Source organism: Tupaia chinensis, unplaced genomic scaffold, assembly GCF_000334495.1.
Source record: "Tupaia chinensis unplaced genomic scaffold, TupChi_1.0 Scaffold000153_1, whole genome shotgun sequence".
Taxonomy (NCBI): domain Eukaryota; kingdom Metazoa; phylum Chordata; class Mammalia; order Scandentia; family Tupaiidae; genus Tupaia; species Tupaia belangeri.
In genome coordinates, this window is record NW_006159624.1 from 953,802 (window position 1) to 970,666 (window position 16,865).

Below are 16,865 nucleotides of genomic sequence, written 5' to 3' on the forward strand. Positions count from 1 at the left end.
TCGATTTACTAAATGAGGGTGATCAGGGCAGAAATTTTAGAGATCTCTGCCTATTGTGCTTTTCTCTAGAATGTTGCTCTCAAATGAAGCCATTTCTGCTTCACAAAGCTACTTCATGTTGCCTGGGCTCTGAGTGTTCTCACTTGTGCTCCTACTTTACACAGCAAAAGTCATAGCATTAGTGGATCTCCTGTTAGGAAGGAGTGGGTATCATGTCAATTGGGTCACCAAGGGCAATGCCAATAGTACATCCAAAAGTGAAGTTTCTATCTGAACATTTATTCCACAGTCATAGAAACTGAAGATGGAAAAGACCTGAGGACATCTAGTCCATCCACGTGGTTGTACAAGAAAGTGGCTGGAGCAAAACAGCCTGTTCACTTCATGCTCACAAGACAGCGTTTCAGTTCTTCCTGGAGCGGAGCAATTGCAAACACATTAAAATGAAGACACAATGCAAATACTTTTCACAGACCTTAAGAAAATACTTAATAGTACATTATTTTCATAAAATGATTAGTAACGAAACTAAAAGGAATGGGTGAGTACTGGATTAGATGGGTGGTCTAGGAGGGTGAAGAAAGGAATAACTAAACACTGCCGATAGTACAGTGGTTTTAGTGACTTGAAAGCAATTTCTTTTGAGACTGGTTAGATTTTCTGGTTTGCCTACAAAAATATGACTTGGGAGGAAAGGAGGCTCTAAAGTCATTTCTTTCCCCTTCATTCTTTATCCACACCAAGGAAATGCTTAACTTGCTCCAAGGCAGTTGTACACCCAGCACCAACACTGAGAAGTCTGTTACCCTGATGATTAGCTCTCTTCTGCTTGACACTTGCTCCACTTACCACTTCTCTGCATGGAAGGGAAGCAGCGGCTCCTGTGTAGGGTTTGTGCAGCAACAGGATTCATGAGAAATAGAGTCACCTTCAGGAACATAAAGACCTTGACTGGACCTTGAGGCTGCCTCACTTGGATGTCTCAGTCATTCCTCCAACCTGTTTTTAGTTGGTAGAAGAATCCCTTTGTCTACCTTGAGACATGCAACACTCTGGGGCCCTCATTCTTATTTACATGAGCCAAATAGCGGTATGTGTTCTAGCTCAGCCTAGCTTAACTGAGTGCCTGGACCAGGAGTTTCCCCCTTGGAATATAGGGTTGGGGTATGTGACACAGTCTGTCATATTCCAGATTTCCAGCACGAGAGGTTGGAAAAGAATCCTGATCTGATGAAATGGGAACCCACAAGTGCAGGCCAGGCAGCTTCTTTACTAAAATACCATCCTCTGCCAGAGGGCTTTTGATCTGTCTTATTTGAGCCTGAGCGGAGTTGAGAGAAACAGGTGGAGCAGAACAGAAAGTTTTTCAAGGACCCACTATTTCATGAAATCTTTTTACAAAACATAACACACTGTCTCACAAATTGCAAAACACTGTTCAATTACTATCGATAAAAATAACCATTGCTACTTAACATGGAGACTGCTTCATTTCACCACAAGCAATTATGGTTTTTTTTCATCCTGAACATGGAGGCATCTCCAGCAGTGTAGACAGCAGTAAGACTGCCTTCAGCCGCCGCTGCATCCTGGCCACAATTTTGTCCAGGCAGTTCCTCAGCAGGTACTTGTGGAGCAGGCGCTGGTCACCTACTTTGTGGATAGGTGGGGTGGTCTGGCATGTGATCACCACTGCTCAGAATGCCTCAGTAGAGAAGCTTAAGGTAAACCCGATAATACAAAAATCCAAACTTACAAAACAGATACATTAAGGGATAATTGCGTTACAAAAGGGTTCTTTACTTTACAAAAGAATTCACCTCTGGATTCCCTTATATAGCCAGCTTCTCAAATACAGTCAGAACATGTGTTGAGTTATAAAAATGTCCGTGTACAACATTAGGAGCATGGCTGTTGTGTAAATTGAGGTACACCTGTACATCAGCCTTCTGGACTGCGGAGTTTCAGGGGTGTGCAGAGCATGATGGCAGAGACGCGACAGTGCCTTTGCTGTTGTTGATGGATGGGGATTACTAAAGGTTCTAACTTTCAAAGGCAGTGGTGAACCTACTTCTGGGCTTGGGGTAAGAACCAACAGAATGGTCCTTATCTAGTTCCAGAAATCACCTCTTCCCCTGTTGAACTGTTTCTGGTAAGTCTAACTTTAGAGCCCTCCCACCTCCCTTACCAGTGTCCCAGAGTTTACCACCACCCCAAGGTTTTCTCAGTCAAGTAATGAATTGCTAAGGTGTTATCTAATTACAGCTAAGGTATTGGCTTCCCCAGGGGAACTGGGTAGCTCTTGGTGGACATGGTATCTGAAAGTAGGAGAAATTTTATGACTGAGACACTTTCCCAATTACTGCAGCTGTTAGCACAGTGCTTGGCACAGGCCGTCATGTGAACCTACTGCAGACCCTCAAAGGTATTGGGATGGAATAACAGTACTGAGAAGATAGAGAAGTAACTGATAAACAGGAAAGTCCACTCCTACATGGTGCCCTGGAGTGGGGGTGTGAAAAGTCAATCAGCAGATGTATGCCAAAATTATTCTTTAAGAAATGACAGAAAACCAAAAGACTTTCTCTTCTCATGTCTTCCCATACCTGGGGACAGCCAAACTTCCAGAGTACTTGTTTCTCAGAGTAATTTTTGGACTGTCAGTGTTGGTTGCCGGGGATAACAATATAATTTCTGAGCTCACCTCCAGAACTCACCTCTCTAGTCTCTGGGGAAGGGTCTTAGCAATCAGCATTCTCTTGAGTTTCCTAGATGATATTTACCTACTCGAACATTTGGAACTGAAAAACTAGCATACCCCTATTGCTTTCCCTTTCTGCATGCTTAAGCAGTTGTGTGCTGGGAAAGGAAGGCCCAGGCAGAGGACAAGCTGGGTTAGTTATATCTGCCTTTTGGGGGGGGATTGGATAGGACCTGGAAGATAATCAGAAGGTCCAAAATCTGATCTTAGCTCCTCAGAGATGAGGGAATGTGAGGATGGGGGGGGGGGGGGACTTGATAATTATCTATGCAGATATGCAAAGTACAGGGCAGATTCCTGAATGCCGAAGCCTGTGATGTTCACAGGGTCAAAGTTCACTTCCGAGATTCCTATGCTAAGATACAGGTGACCGCTGATGTGAAATGGCCTCGTACGTGGTGTGCAGAACATTTCACTTAACCCACCTCACATATTCTGTAGCGGCAACAAGCAGACATATACCAGGATCATCCTAAGGCCACAACCTTTGCTTTTCTCTCCTGTTTTTTTTTTAATTTAATTTAATTTTTTTTTATTTTTACTTTTACCCCCTCTTTAAAAGGCACACACTATAGTGGAGAAGCTGGGTTAGGTTGTAAGTATAGTTCTGTTTGTTCCTTAGCCAGGTTGCATTTCTCTCCTGCAGCTTTTGTTCTAAAAGCATGATGTGTCTTTCAAATGTCTTCTGCTTGTCCCATTCCCAATCACTACATCCCTGCCCCCTTTCATAACGGTGTGTAAACAGGTACCTGCTTAGTGTTGGTCAGGGTGGAATCAGAGACCCAGAACCTTCTCCAAAATGTGGCTCTTGTCTGATCCAATCAGTCCCTGAACTGCTGTGATACTGATGAGATCTGTTAAACTTTTAAGTATCCCTCAAGCGAGGTGGGGTGGGGAAGGCTGCTCTTACCCTGCTCCCCATTCGCAATGTAGGACCAAATTTAGATTGCGTAGTTGTATCAAAAGCTTCAACCCTGGAAAATCCTGTTCTATATTAAGATTAAAACCAACAACCCAGTAAAACGGAAGTATGACCAACAGTTTTATCTCTTGTTGATAGTGCAGAGAAAGGGCTAAAAACCAGAAATTATTCCTGTGGCACCTGGTGAAAAGGTTAACAGGAGCTGGGGCTGCCTGGTTATTCACAGATCTCTTCCATGGAGCTTACTCCTAACTAATTTTAAGATTTACCCTATGAAAAAGACTCCTACCCTGGTGACCTAGAGAGTAGTGAACTTGGGAAGAGCTGCGGCTGCATTTTAGGCTAGAGAGGACAGACCTGACCTCTGAAAAGACCTGGACCTTAGCCTCCACACACTGTGCCAATGGTTACAAAAGAGCATTACAAAGTGTCTCAAGGGCTCAGCAGAATGCCCAGAACTGAGAAAGGGGAGCAGTGTGATCACTTAGGACTCACAGGTCCGATTCGTCCTTTGATACTCTTCCAGCTCTGTTTTCCTGCTCACAGCCAGCTGAAGCTCCTGCCGGATCACTTGAATCTGCTTCTCAAGCTCTGAGAGTTCCTGCATCACTGAGGTCCGAGCTACATTTAGGGGGTCTGCTTTTCCATTGGTGGTCAGTGAGGCTGGGAGCTCTCTTCTTGGAGGAAGAGGGATGTCCTGGTGGGTTCGAATACCCAGCTGGTTTTGTCCCCCCTCATCACTAAAGATGTATTTTCGTCGGTTGTCATGACTCAGATTGGAAGTATTCCACACGGTGAACTGACTGGGTCTCATGTTGGACCTAGGAAACAGAGACATTGTAGATTCACCCTTCATTCTACAGCTCTCAAAGAGATTGACTAAATGGCTAATGGATCCATTAGCCATTTCCATTAGCCATTTCCTGTGCAAATAATAGGGAGCTGGTATACCTTTAGCGATGGAGTAACAAAGCCACAGATAGACTGCCTACTAGAGGGTCATGGGGACAACCAGAGTCATGAACTTTCAACTGAAGTTCAAGGTCTTATCAAATTCTGTACTACTCTGAAACTAAAATAGGAGGAGTTGATGGAAACAGGAGATGTGAAACATCCTTTTTTTAAAAAATATTATTACCAGAATGTACATTTACTCATTAGAGAGAGACACAGAGGGAGAGAGAGTAGGAGAGGGAGAAATCACTCCCAAATGGGCATGGTCATGCCACAATCCCTTGTCCATTTCTGTATCCATTGGGATGGGGAGGCATGCATGCATATGGCACCTGACATGTTTTTCAAGCTGCCAGGCCTGGGATGCAAACTGTGGTCGACCATGTGGAATCCTGCTTCCTTAACTACTAGGCAATGGACCCAGCCCATGATACGGCAAATCCTTTGTGAGAAATCTTAGGTGCCTTTTTATTTCTGCATACAGTTGAGGTTCAGAACACATCATTGCCTTGAAATATGGTTCTTAGTAGAAATGGAAACCTCTTTACTCAGATGTTGGACTCTTAAGCATTGATATGCTGATAATAATATGGCTCACAATATGACTCATCCCGAGTCCTACAGCACCACTTTGCCACTTGCTACTGGATTTGAGGAGAATAAAAACAAACAAGCCACAGGTTCAGCAAAGTGTTTCCTACTATAGGAACTTTATGTAGATTGAAAATGACAAGTTTGATACTTTAAAAAAATTTTTAAAATCCCAAGAATGCCCTCAGGTTCTTGCTGGGATAATGACAGTCAAATAGAATCTGATTTGCAGTGCTCTTTCAGGCTTGCATTATACCACCTGCCACCATCCTGGAGAGATGACTGCAGACACCCAGAGAGTTATTACTAGATAGGCACAAGAGGAGGGTGATCTTGTTTCTGAAATACACTTTGGCCGTCAGATACAATGAGAAGTTTCTTGCTGCAAGAACAGATTAGTGCCCTAAGGAGTATAAAGCTGATTTCTTCTACCTGAGAGGAAGAGGAGGCGGGGGGAAAGGAGGATTATGACTGCTTTTGCAATCTACCACAGGGCAAAACAAAATAGAAACACCCTACTAAGTCCTTGTGTTTTAGTTTATTTTAGTTCCTACCATGTAACTGAATTGACTTTATTCCTGGATTCCTACTTGTCAAGAGGAGCAGAGGGGGCCTGGAGGAGGAAGGGGGAAAGAAGAATAATAAAGTTATATGAATAATAAAGTTTTGATTCAGTTATATGGTTAAGAACAACTTGCTTTGCCCTGTGGTTGATTGCAAAAGTAGCCACAATCCTATCTTCCTTTCATCCATGAACCTCTGCAATGGCACTCTGTAGCTCATTTCTGTCAGGGTGTAGAATCTGCTTTCTGTTCCCTTGAATTAGAGTTGCTTGCATAACTTATTTTGGCCAAGTGGCAGAGATGGCAGGGGGTGCAGTTCCAAGCCTAAGTTTTTTTTAATTATTATTTTCATTTATTTTATACATTCAGTCACTATACATCACTGTAGCTTATAAAGTGAATTTACCCAATATGAATATACTTCACACCAGTCTAGTTATAATATCATATACATTATCATCAACATTCACCCATTTCTGTGTTCCTTAAATGTCTTGCCTCGCTAACTTTCTCCGTGATTCTTTTCCTCTCATTCTCCTCCATCTCCCACCCTCTTTTCATTTTCCATACTTTTATATCTCTAATATTTCTGATTCTGCTATAGAGTATGGACAGTCAGTATATATGCAGTGAAGACATATAATGTCTCTCTTACATAGCCTGGCTTGGTTCACTTAGCAGTAAATCTTCTGTATTTGTCCATGTTCTATCAAATGCTAGGGTCTTATTTTTTGTTTACCTAAGTTTTTATGAGCTCTTGCACACTTACACTCTGTCTCAGAAGCCTGCTGCTACAATGTGAACAAACCCAGACTAGCCTGTAGGGTGATAGGTCTCATGCAGAAAGACTCCATCCTTTCAAATTTGACATGGGGCAAGGCCATAACAGACCACACAGCCCTTCCCTATTTTCTTCCTCTCTCAAAGCTGGCTGTAGATTTGGAGCAAACCCAACGAAAATCAGCTGAGTCTGGCTCAGATCAGCCAACTGCACAGCTGACCCATAGATTAGGAAGCAATTTGCTATACATTAAGTATCAGCATGATTTTTCACACAACAAAAAAATACATGCCCAAGCCATTATAACACAAAAACACAATCCAAAACACTTGAAATTCTTTGACATTTCTTATACCTTAGATCTCCATAAATGAGCAGAGGGTACCAGAGCTGAGTTTTCCTATGTCTGAGACTGAATAAAAGTTCACTAATGTGAATCTACTTATAGCATCACTGGGTTTAGAATTAAGGCAGATGATGCAATTATGATGTCCAGCCTTATGGTTCCCTTTAATTTTTCCTTTAAATATTTGCCTATTGAGTTGAATAATTTAAAAGCAGTCTTGTTTGTGGCATCTGTTAAATAGTTTTCAATTTTGTGTGTGTGTGTGTGTCTCGGGGCAAGAGAAAAGGGGAAGTGGGATTGTGTTGGGACTCAGTGAGGTAAAAATATAGACCCAAAGTTACTTGAAATCACATGTTGAATAAACTAAAGAATATATACATATAAATACTCTCTTTCTATATCCATTTTTTCTCCCTCTGTGCTAAATAAAAAAGGAGCGACACTTGCTTTCTTATCATGGCCCACAATTTGTCCAAGCCTTTCCTCATTCATTTACCTATTCCTTTTTTTATCCAGTAAGTATGGAACACAGGGGAGGATGCCAAGTTGTAGCAGACATGGACATGTGTATAGATCTTCTCCTAGGAGAAGGGAGAGGGGTGTTTTCAAGCCAGCAGATCTAACAGGAAGATCTACAGTTAGGAAATTCTGAGAGCAGAGCAACTGCGCATTTCTTTGGACTGCCCAGGCAACCGCAGTGATTGGATAAGCAGAGATATCTAGTCCTGTGTCCTCCAGAGCTGTATATATCTATCTGAGCATATGATATAGAAGAATGAACAAAAGCTGGACTCTGACATACTCTAGTTATTACATCACAAGTGCTCCAATAAGTGATGTGTGGCTCTGGGCCACCTATAATGCAATGTGATAGATGTCAAATATGAGATTCCATGTGTAATTGGAAGAAAAAACTTTGTTATAGTTCTTGGCTATGACAAAGACTATGTTTAAGTTGTACTTTCCTCAGTTTTAGGGTGTAAAGTGACCAATGAGCAAACTATTTAATATTAAAAGTGAATCAAGCTTCCACAGAGCAATTACATATAACATTGAGATTCAATACGCCACCAGACCGTTCAGAAGAGACACGACACCTGTGGGACCCCAAGCGTTCATTGTGTTTGAAAGGCTGTAGGTGTTGAACTGTAGGGAAGTGAGTATAAGGAAATGTGGTTCCAAAGTAAGACATGAGAGCATGTGTCTCCTTAGCACTTTCTCAAAATAAGGGGCTTTGCCAAGAAAAGCAGATACATTGAATGAAAAGTCACAATTTCTTTCTGTTTCTATTATAGAAGAAAAACATGTTTTGTCATTGAGAGATGATACTTTTGCCACTATGTCTTCTTGTGTTCCTCCAGTTAAACATTTATATTAAAAATAATGATAGAAAAAGTGTATGTAACATGATATGGAACAGCTGTGACCTGACTGCGACGGGGTGGGGGCGTGCTCATTGACTGCAAAGAGAAGCTTTAAGGAGTCACGGAAATGATTCTGACAAGCTAGATACAAATTAGAGAGAAGGGACTGCAGCAGTTCCAGAAGAAACACAAACAGTGAAAAAATGTTTCCCGCCTCTTGTTGTTCAGTTCTGAACAGAAGGAGTGTCAGATCTTAAATTTACCCAGAAAACCAAGCTGAAGATATGTCACAGATCAAAGAATTGTTTGCAGCTGATGCCCTCATGGGACGCCTCCGGGCTTAGGAGAGAACCGAGAGGGCTGCCTCAGGGAGCAGGTAACAGAAGCCACCAGGAACTGGACCCAAATGCTTCTGACATTTCTTAGTCACCAGAAACAAGACAGCAGTCACCCACAGGTTGGCTGAGGTGAAGGTGTGGAGTTTTGCTTTTCAAATGTCATTGATAGTCTTAAGACTCCCTACTTCCTATTAACGAGATGTTCTTTTCTAGGGAGTTTGTAGAAGACTGCCAGGAAATGGATTAGGCAGGGCATTAACTGTCACATATTTCAAATGCTTCTAGGAGTTCTGGAAAGAGGCGGGGAGTGGAATCATGTCAAAAAGACAATATTGCATGGAATTAATTGCCTATAGTACTTATGAATTAAGTCTTATGTGCATTTTATGCATAATGACAGCTAATATTTACTAGGCATTTGCTTTGTTTACAGGGCTTTAGGAAATAGGTGCTGTTTCTTATCTCAAATTCACAGATGGGGCACAGAGAGGTTAAATAAATATTAACTCGCTCAAGGTCACACATATTGTAAATGTTAGAGACAGGATTTAGGTCCAGATGCTCAACTCTAGAGCCCACACCTGCACTTTTTTCGTTTTGTTTTGTTTTTAGAATTATTTATTTAATTCCATTTGTTATTATTATTTTTTAAGTTTACTAGACAGAGACAGAAAGAGAGAGAGAGAGAGAAAGAGAAAGAGAAAGTGAGAAAGCAAGCCACCAGGTCCAGGACTCGAACCAAGGTTGGCCATGTGGGAATCCAGCGCCTTTACCCACCATACCACCTGTCGGCCCCCCACACCTGCACAATTAACCATGACGGTATAATTCCGATAATGTATTTTGGTGTGTGTATGTTTGTTTTATCTGTCTCGGAAATCACATATATTTATATTGATTTTATTTATCAACAAATTGTCCTTATTTGATCTGAATAAGTATTTGCACATACTTCCCCTTTTGAGAATGGAGTCTTAGTTATCTCTATAATTTTATTTTAGCAAATATAAAGATAGTTGGTGGGCCAGCCCATGGCCTGATGGTTAAGGTGACTGGATCCCGCATGGAATAGCATGATTTGAATCTTTGACCTGGAGGCTTGAGAGACATATTGGGCACATGTCGTGCATGCCCAAAATCCTGAAAGGAGGGAAATATGGAGAAGAGATTGTGGCATGACCACGCCCCACGAGGGGTGGTTTCTCATTTTCCTTCTCTCTCTGGTGAGCATGTGTACCCTCTGGCAAAATGAAAAAAAAAAATAAAGCTGGCATTAACATCTTACCTCTTTTCCACACGTTTTGTCTTGAAACACTGCTGCTTTTCCTCTGCAAATGATGTGTTCAGTGCTCTATGTAGTCTCTGGAGGGAAGAACCGGTTCACAGGTAGAGGTCATTAGAAACACAAAGTACTGCTGGAGTAATGGTGTATCTAGTTGCTACAAACTTTGGCTCTTTAAACAAATTTCCAGGCTTATCTGAAAATAAATCAACATTCAGACCCAAATCTCAAGAGAATAAGAATTCTAATTTTAGATTATTATTAGTTCCCCCTAAGGGGGAAAAAGTGATCTGATTGAAAGCTTAGAAATGCTTTGGATTGTAAAATGGTATGTGATTTAAGAAAGAATACCATGACTAATGTGTAGCTAAGGGTCTTGTACTGTTGCTAAAAATGAGATAAAAAAACTTAAGCCTGAGCTTGTTGGCAACCAAAATAAAGAAGGGAAGAAGGACTCTTGAGAATTAGAACTAATCATATTAGCGGGTAATAGATCAGGAGCTTGATGGAGGCATGGTGGTGAAGCATGAACCCCGGGAGGCTAACCTCCATGGGAAGGTTCCAGCTTTGCCTTTGGAGATCTCCCTGAGTACACCAGGCATGAGCATGCGTAGCCCACGGTTAGAGGTTGATTGAATTGGGGGTGGATCACTGCATCGGGATCCTCTTAGGGGTGCTCTGTCTCTCACTCATGGAAGAAATAAATAAATGAACTTAGAACAAGAACAACGGAAGGTAAGCTGTCTTATAGTTAAGATAAAACATAGTTCTCCCAGGAGACCAAATGCTTCCCAGGATGAACGTAGGAAGAACAGGGCTCAACTGTAACCAAGCCAATGATAGAAACCTATCTAGGAAAAAAAAAAAATAGTTGTGTGGACACGGCAGGAGGTCAGCATGAGCATGGATGAGTGGGGCAGAAGGGGCAGAATTGACAGCCTGATAGCTGAAAGGTGAACCACAGTGTACTGGGAGGTGGGAGGGATCCCAGTGTTGGGGAGGCCAGGATGGCTCATTCTCTCTACTCGCAGTTAAATGCAACTGTTCCCTTTGCCAGAGTTCTCCATCATTAAGAAGTCTTCTACATATATGTATATGTTGGCTCTCCACGTCAATTTCCTTCAGGTATAGATGTAAGAGGCTAGTCTGCCCAATAGTTTCAGTTCTCCCTGTAAATCAGTGTCCTGTGTCTGGATTACACAAGAGAACTGTGATGCTGTGAAGCTTGACCTTGACACCAATAGGTCTCAACCCTCTGGACTAAAGAAAAAGCAAAGAGAACAGGAACAGTGAGGTCAAAGGAAAACATGGACCTCAGACTCACTTAATAGGTTTCTATTTTGGCAAGAAAATAATCTGTAGAAACAGATCTTTCATACCATGTCTTCGAATTACCATTATTAAAATGAAACCTGGTTAAAAAACAGTTCTATTGGGACCAGCAGTTAGCGTAATGGCTATGTTGCTGAACTCCCATGTAGCTGACTGCGGTTTGAGTCCCGGACCCGGTGGCTTAAACTCACGCCGGGTGCGTGTGCGTGCGTGCCCAAGATCCCAAGAGGAGAATGGAGGAGAAGAGATTGCAGTGTGGCCATCCCCCCTGGGGGTGATTTCTCACTTTCTGTCTCTCTCTCTCTCTCTGTCTTTCTGGCGAGTGCCGGAGCCCTACAGCAGAAACCTCTACAAAAAATAAAACAAACAAACAAACAAACGCCAACAAAAACCCAGTTCTATTGCTTCCATTATGGGCAGCAGTGGAGGGTTACAGGAAAGGAAAGGAGAGCTGTGGGATAGCTTAATTTAAGGGGAAAGTGAATTAACGGGCTAGAGGGCATTCTGTCTTCTGTACTATGTGCCTCTACCACCCTCGTTTTCTTGGTAGCTGAGTGTCTGTCAGGCTGACACAGGGCTGTGGATCCTTTTTCTGGGGAATGGTGTAGGCATATTGGAGTGAGACACCTGTAGCCCTCACCTGACTGGTGTGGAGCCAGTACTGCAGCTTGGATCTGTTTTTGATTCGTGGTAGCAGCAACCGGTACACGATGTGCTCGCCAATGGTTGTCAGGATGGACAGGCCAAATCCAATGCACAGCAGCACGAAGAGTCCAGAGAAGTGTTTGATGCCCATTTGCAAAGTCTGCGATGGGACAGGAAAGAAAACGCCATGAATGTGATGACCCAAGTCATCCAAATGTTGCTAACTCTTGTTTTTTTTAGACACAGATGGTTTTTTTCTGGACCCAGGGGGAGCTGGTATTTCTCCCTGTGTGCTCTGTGCACTTGGCTGTGATATACTGTGAGAGCAGTTTGGTGCTAAGTCAGGGCTACTGTGCAGCATGATTCCTGGGGTGCTAGTTGCATGTAAACCTCTTGGTACAATGGTCTCTGGAATCGTGCAAAGGCTCAGGGTCTGGACCATTCTACATGCTCCTAGGTAGACAAAGAATTAAAACAATTTAATATACTTAAGCATTGGGTAGTTATCAAGGAGAGAACCTCTCTCAGGGACAGAGAATGAATAGAATAAATGTAATAAATTGGAGGGGAAAAGATGATGAGTTCAGTCATTTTGGAATTTAGATCTGGCAGGTGACAAGGAGAACACCTACTTCAATGTCCTCATTTTACAGATAAGAACATTGAGACCAGAGAGGTGCAGTAAATTGAACCAGGCCACAAAGTAGGCAGCCATAGAGAAGAAAGCAAAGCAACCTCATGTTATTTATTAGCTGCTTACTTTTTGCCATGTGTTTTGTGGCAAGATAGATACTATACTCTCTATAATTAAGGCAACTACACTAGCTTATAATTCCATTTCTGTTTAACTTCAAAGCCTGAGCTGTTTCTGCTGTAACAAAATAGCAGCAGTTACAACAACAGTACACTGACTGTACGTGGCTGACACTTTGCTAAGTGATTTACTTCTGTTATCTGAGAAAACCCTCACATGTACTCTGAAATAGACATTATATCGTCATTGACAAGGATGGCAAAACTCAATCCTACGGAAGGAAAAACATTCAATATATTGGGTGTCTATTACGTACCAGGCACTCTTCTCAGTACCAGGAGTTGGAGTCAGGAAGAAGTTATGCCCCTCCCTTTAAGCAACTGGAGTCTAGGGAGAAAGCCAACATGTCTACCCCATGATGTATTTGGTCCATGTTTTCTGGGTTCTATGGAGAAGCTGGTTTATAAGATTTGATTGAGAGAGACTAGGGACATTGGGTGGGGAAAGTGAACACACTACATTGAGTGGTATACTCAAAAGAACAGTTTGTTCTGTTCTGGGAAGTGATGTAGGTGATTGTGAAATAGACTGTGGTGGCTCACAAGAGGGTGGATGACATGCATGATACTATGGCTTGAATGTATTTGTCCCTCTAAAAGTCCTATGTCGGAATGTAAGCCCCTAGGTGATGCTATTAAGAGGTGGGACCCTCGGGAACCAGCAGTTAGCGTAATGGCTATGTCGCTGGACTCCCATGTAGTCGACCGAGGTTTGTGTCCCGGACCCGGTGGCTTAAAACTCACGCCGGGCGTGTGTGTGTGCGTGTCCAAGATCCCGAGAGGAGAATGGAGGAGAAGGGATTGCGGTGTGACCATCCCCTCTGGGGGGTGATTTCTCGCTTTCTGTCTCTATGTTTCTCTCTGTCTGTCTGGCGAGTGCACGCGCCCTATAGCAAAAATCTCTCCAAAAAAAAAAAAAAAAGAGGTGGGACCTTCAGGAGCTGGTTAGAGCAGCTCTCCACTGTCATGGAGAGATGAGCGCTCTTATGAAAGGGCCACATGAGGACATATTGTTTGTTCCCTGCAAAGGATACAGCAACAAGGTGTAAGCTCAGAAGCAGAGACTACCCTTTCAGCAGACACCAAAACTGCCAATGCCTTGGTCTTGAACTTTCAGCTCCCAGAACTGTGAGAAATACATTTTTTAAGAGAGTTTTTTTTCTTACTATGGGACATGTGTGCTTGCTGGAGAGAGAGAGAGAGAGAGAGAGAGAGAGAGAGAGAGAGAGAGAGAAAACACCCCACAAGGGAATCGCCATCCCAACACAATCCCTTCTCCTCCATTCTCCTCTTGAGACTTTGGGCATGCACACACATGTGCCCAGCATGTTTTAAGCTGTTGGGTCCAGGACTTGAGCCACAGTTGACTATGTGGGAGTCCAGCAATGTAATCATTACACCATCTGCTGGTCCCAAATTTCTGTTTTTTTTTCTTTTCTTTTAATTACCCAGTCTCAGGACCAGCAGTTAGCGTAATGGCTATGTCGCTGGACTACCATGTAGTCAACTGCGGTTTGAGTGTCAGACCCAGTGGCTTAAAACTGTTTTTTTTTCTTTTCTTTTAATTACCCAGTCTCAGGACCAGCAGTTAGCGTAATGGCTATGTCGCTGGACTACCATGTAGTCAACTGCGGTTTGAGTGTCAGACCCAGTGGCTTAAAACTCATGCCAGGTGAGTGTGTGTGCATGCCCAGGATCCCGAGAGGAGAATGGAGGAGAAGGGATTGTGGCATGGCCATCCCCCCTGGGGGGTGATTTTTCGCTTTCTATCTCTTTGTCTCTGTCTGTCTGGCGAGCGCACGCTCCCTATAGCAAAAACCTCTCCCCCGCAAAAAAAAAAAAAAAAAAAAAAAAACCCCCCCAAAAAAAAAAAAAAAAAAAAAAAAAAAATTACCCAGTCTCAGGTATTTTGTTATAGCAGCAGAAAGGGACTAAGACATGTAGTGAGGGAGAAACAGCCACTGTATGTAAGTCCTCAGATGCCATGCAAAGGAACATGGGTGTTATCCCCTGGCTGGAGGCTTTCTGTCATCACTATCACTGGTAATTATTTAGCACTTAACATGTCAAAGTCACAGTGCTGAGCCCTTTATCAGTGTTACAACTTACCTATTTTTAATAGTAATCTATAAGGTGGGTACTGCTACTATCTCCATTTTACAGATAAGACACTTACCAGAAAAAAATCAATAACTTGCTCAAGGGCACATATCTAGCAAGGATTAGAGCTGTCCTTTAAACCCAAGTGGTCTGTCTCCAGAGCCCATGGTCTTCAGTGCCTCATTTGTCTAATACAAAGGAGTTTTCCTTTATTATTTCTCCCATCTCTATCCACCCTGATCCTGAAGCAACAGCCAGACTATCATGGTTCAGGCACTGGGTATGTTAGGAGGTTTATCTGGGGGTTAGGATTCAGAGTCAGAGCTCAGAGAATTCAAGTTTTGGAGGAGGCGGGATTGTGGAATCTCTTTTCTGCTGTGCTAGTACTTCGTGCAGTGGCTATGATCAAAGACCAGTGTTAGGATCCTTGGAGAAGGAAAGACTGAGAAGTGTTTTAGGACATGCACCAGCTCTAGGAGACAGAGCAACTGGGCAGATGACCTGGGCATGCAGGCAGAGGTCCAGCTTCAGGGAACAAGTAATGAGTTGGATGGGAAGGTACATTGGACTCTACGAGCTACATGGGTACTGAATTTTTCCTGGAACATTTCTGTATAAGTGATGACCTGTTGTATAAACTTGACCTCTAGAAAGTACATACAAATCTGTTTGAAAAAGCCTTTGACCTGGACCTACTATAATGTATACAGGATATGACTATCATGGAAGGATTCAGGGATATTATTGTGAATGAAGAACAAACCGAGAAAATTCATTCTGAACCTTAACACTGACACCATTGAACATCCAGTAAAATGAAACAGGCAGGCATTGCTTGCTTATAGCCACTGCCAAGATGAGGAAGAGAAGTGTAACTCACAGGGAGTATGCTTTAATCCTGCCTTTATTTTTATTTATTTATTTATTTATTGAGAGGTTTTTGCTATAGGGCACGTGCGCTTGCCAGACAGACAGAGAGAGACAGAGAAACAGAAAGCGAGAAATTACCCCCCAGAGGGGTTGGTCACGCTGCAATCCCCTCTCCTCCATTCTCCTCTCGGGATCTTGGGCACTCACGCACACGTGCCTGGCATGAGTTCTAAGCCACCGGGTCCGGGACGTGAACCGCGGTCGACTACGTGGGAGTCCAGTGACATAGCCATTATGCTAACTGCTGGTTCCCTAATCCTGCCTTTAAACACATGACTTTCCCTCTGTTTCCTTGCACATAACAATAATTAGTCTCATTTTCCTCTGATTACTTCCATAACAACAGGCTATATTAAGCTTACACGATGTTTTTTTTTGTTTTTCCTCTAAATGTCCTTTATTTATACCCACACACTAACAGACTAATAGTGATTTTTCTTTGAGGGGGGGAGAGGTTTGTTTGCTACAGGGTGTGTGTGCTTGCCAGAAAGAGAGAGAGACAGAGAGACAGAAAGTGAGAAATCACCACCCCCACCCCATCCCCCGGGGGATGGCCATGCTGCAATCTCTTCTCCTTCATTCTCCTCTTGGGATCTTGGGGACACATGCACACATGCCCGGCATGAATTTAAGCCACCAGGTCTGGAACTTTAACCGCAGTCGACTACATGAAAGTCCAGTAACATAGCCATTACACCATCTGCTGGTCCCTAATAGTGACTTTTTAAAAAGATGGGCATTTAATGTGACACCATATATGCATATTGATCTTATAATAATCCTGTAAATGGAGTACTATTGTCCCTATTTTACATTTGAGAAAAAAGATGTTTAGAGATGAATTACTTTACCCAAGACCATATATGCTAATAAGCAGGAAAGAGAGGTTGCCAATCCAAGACTGTCTGCTGCCAAAGCCTAAACCACTTCTCAAGAAAACACTTACAGGTATCCCTCGCTATCTGAATTTGCATTGTCTGTTCACTACAACAAACATCACATTTTCTTTTTTATTCAAAACTCACCATTAGAACTGAAAACCCACTGTCCTCTTCCTATGAACACCAAAGAAAATGTATAAATTGCATCAGAGTCAAAGTGATAAGATGTCCAGCTGCAGTTGTAATTCAGCTGTTCTTTCCC

The 16,865-nt window shown here is 42.7% G+C and overlaps 1 protein-coding gene across 1 annotated transcript in view; it reads right to left on the reverse strand.

Annotated features, from left to right (window-relative positions):
- Window positions 1–220: 220 nt before the first annotated feature.
- Window positions 221–16,865, reverse strand: part of GRIN3A (glutamate ionotropic receptor NMDA type subunit 3A) — a 180,240-nt gene continuing 163,595 nt past the window's right edge. Inside the window, exons 7-9 of the mRNA XM_006145562.2 lie at window positions 11,875–12,039; window positions 9,906–9,982; window positions 221–4,504 (exon numbers count right to left, since the gene is read on the reverse strand). Coding sequence (XP_006145624.1) covers window positions 4,168–4,504; window positions 9,906–9,982; window positions 11,875–12,039 — 579 coding nt within the window. The 3' untranslated portion in view covers window positions 221–4,167. The remainder of the gene's footprint in view (window positions 4,505–9,905; window positions 9,983–11,874; window positions 12,040–16,865) is intronic.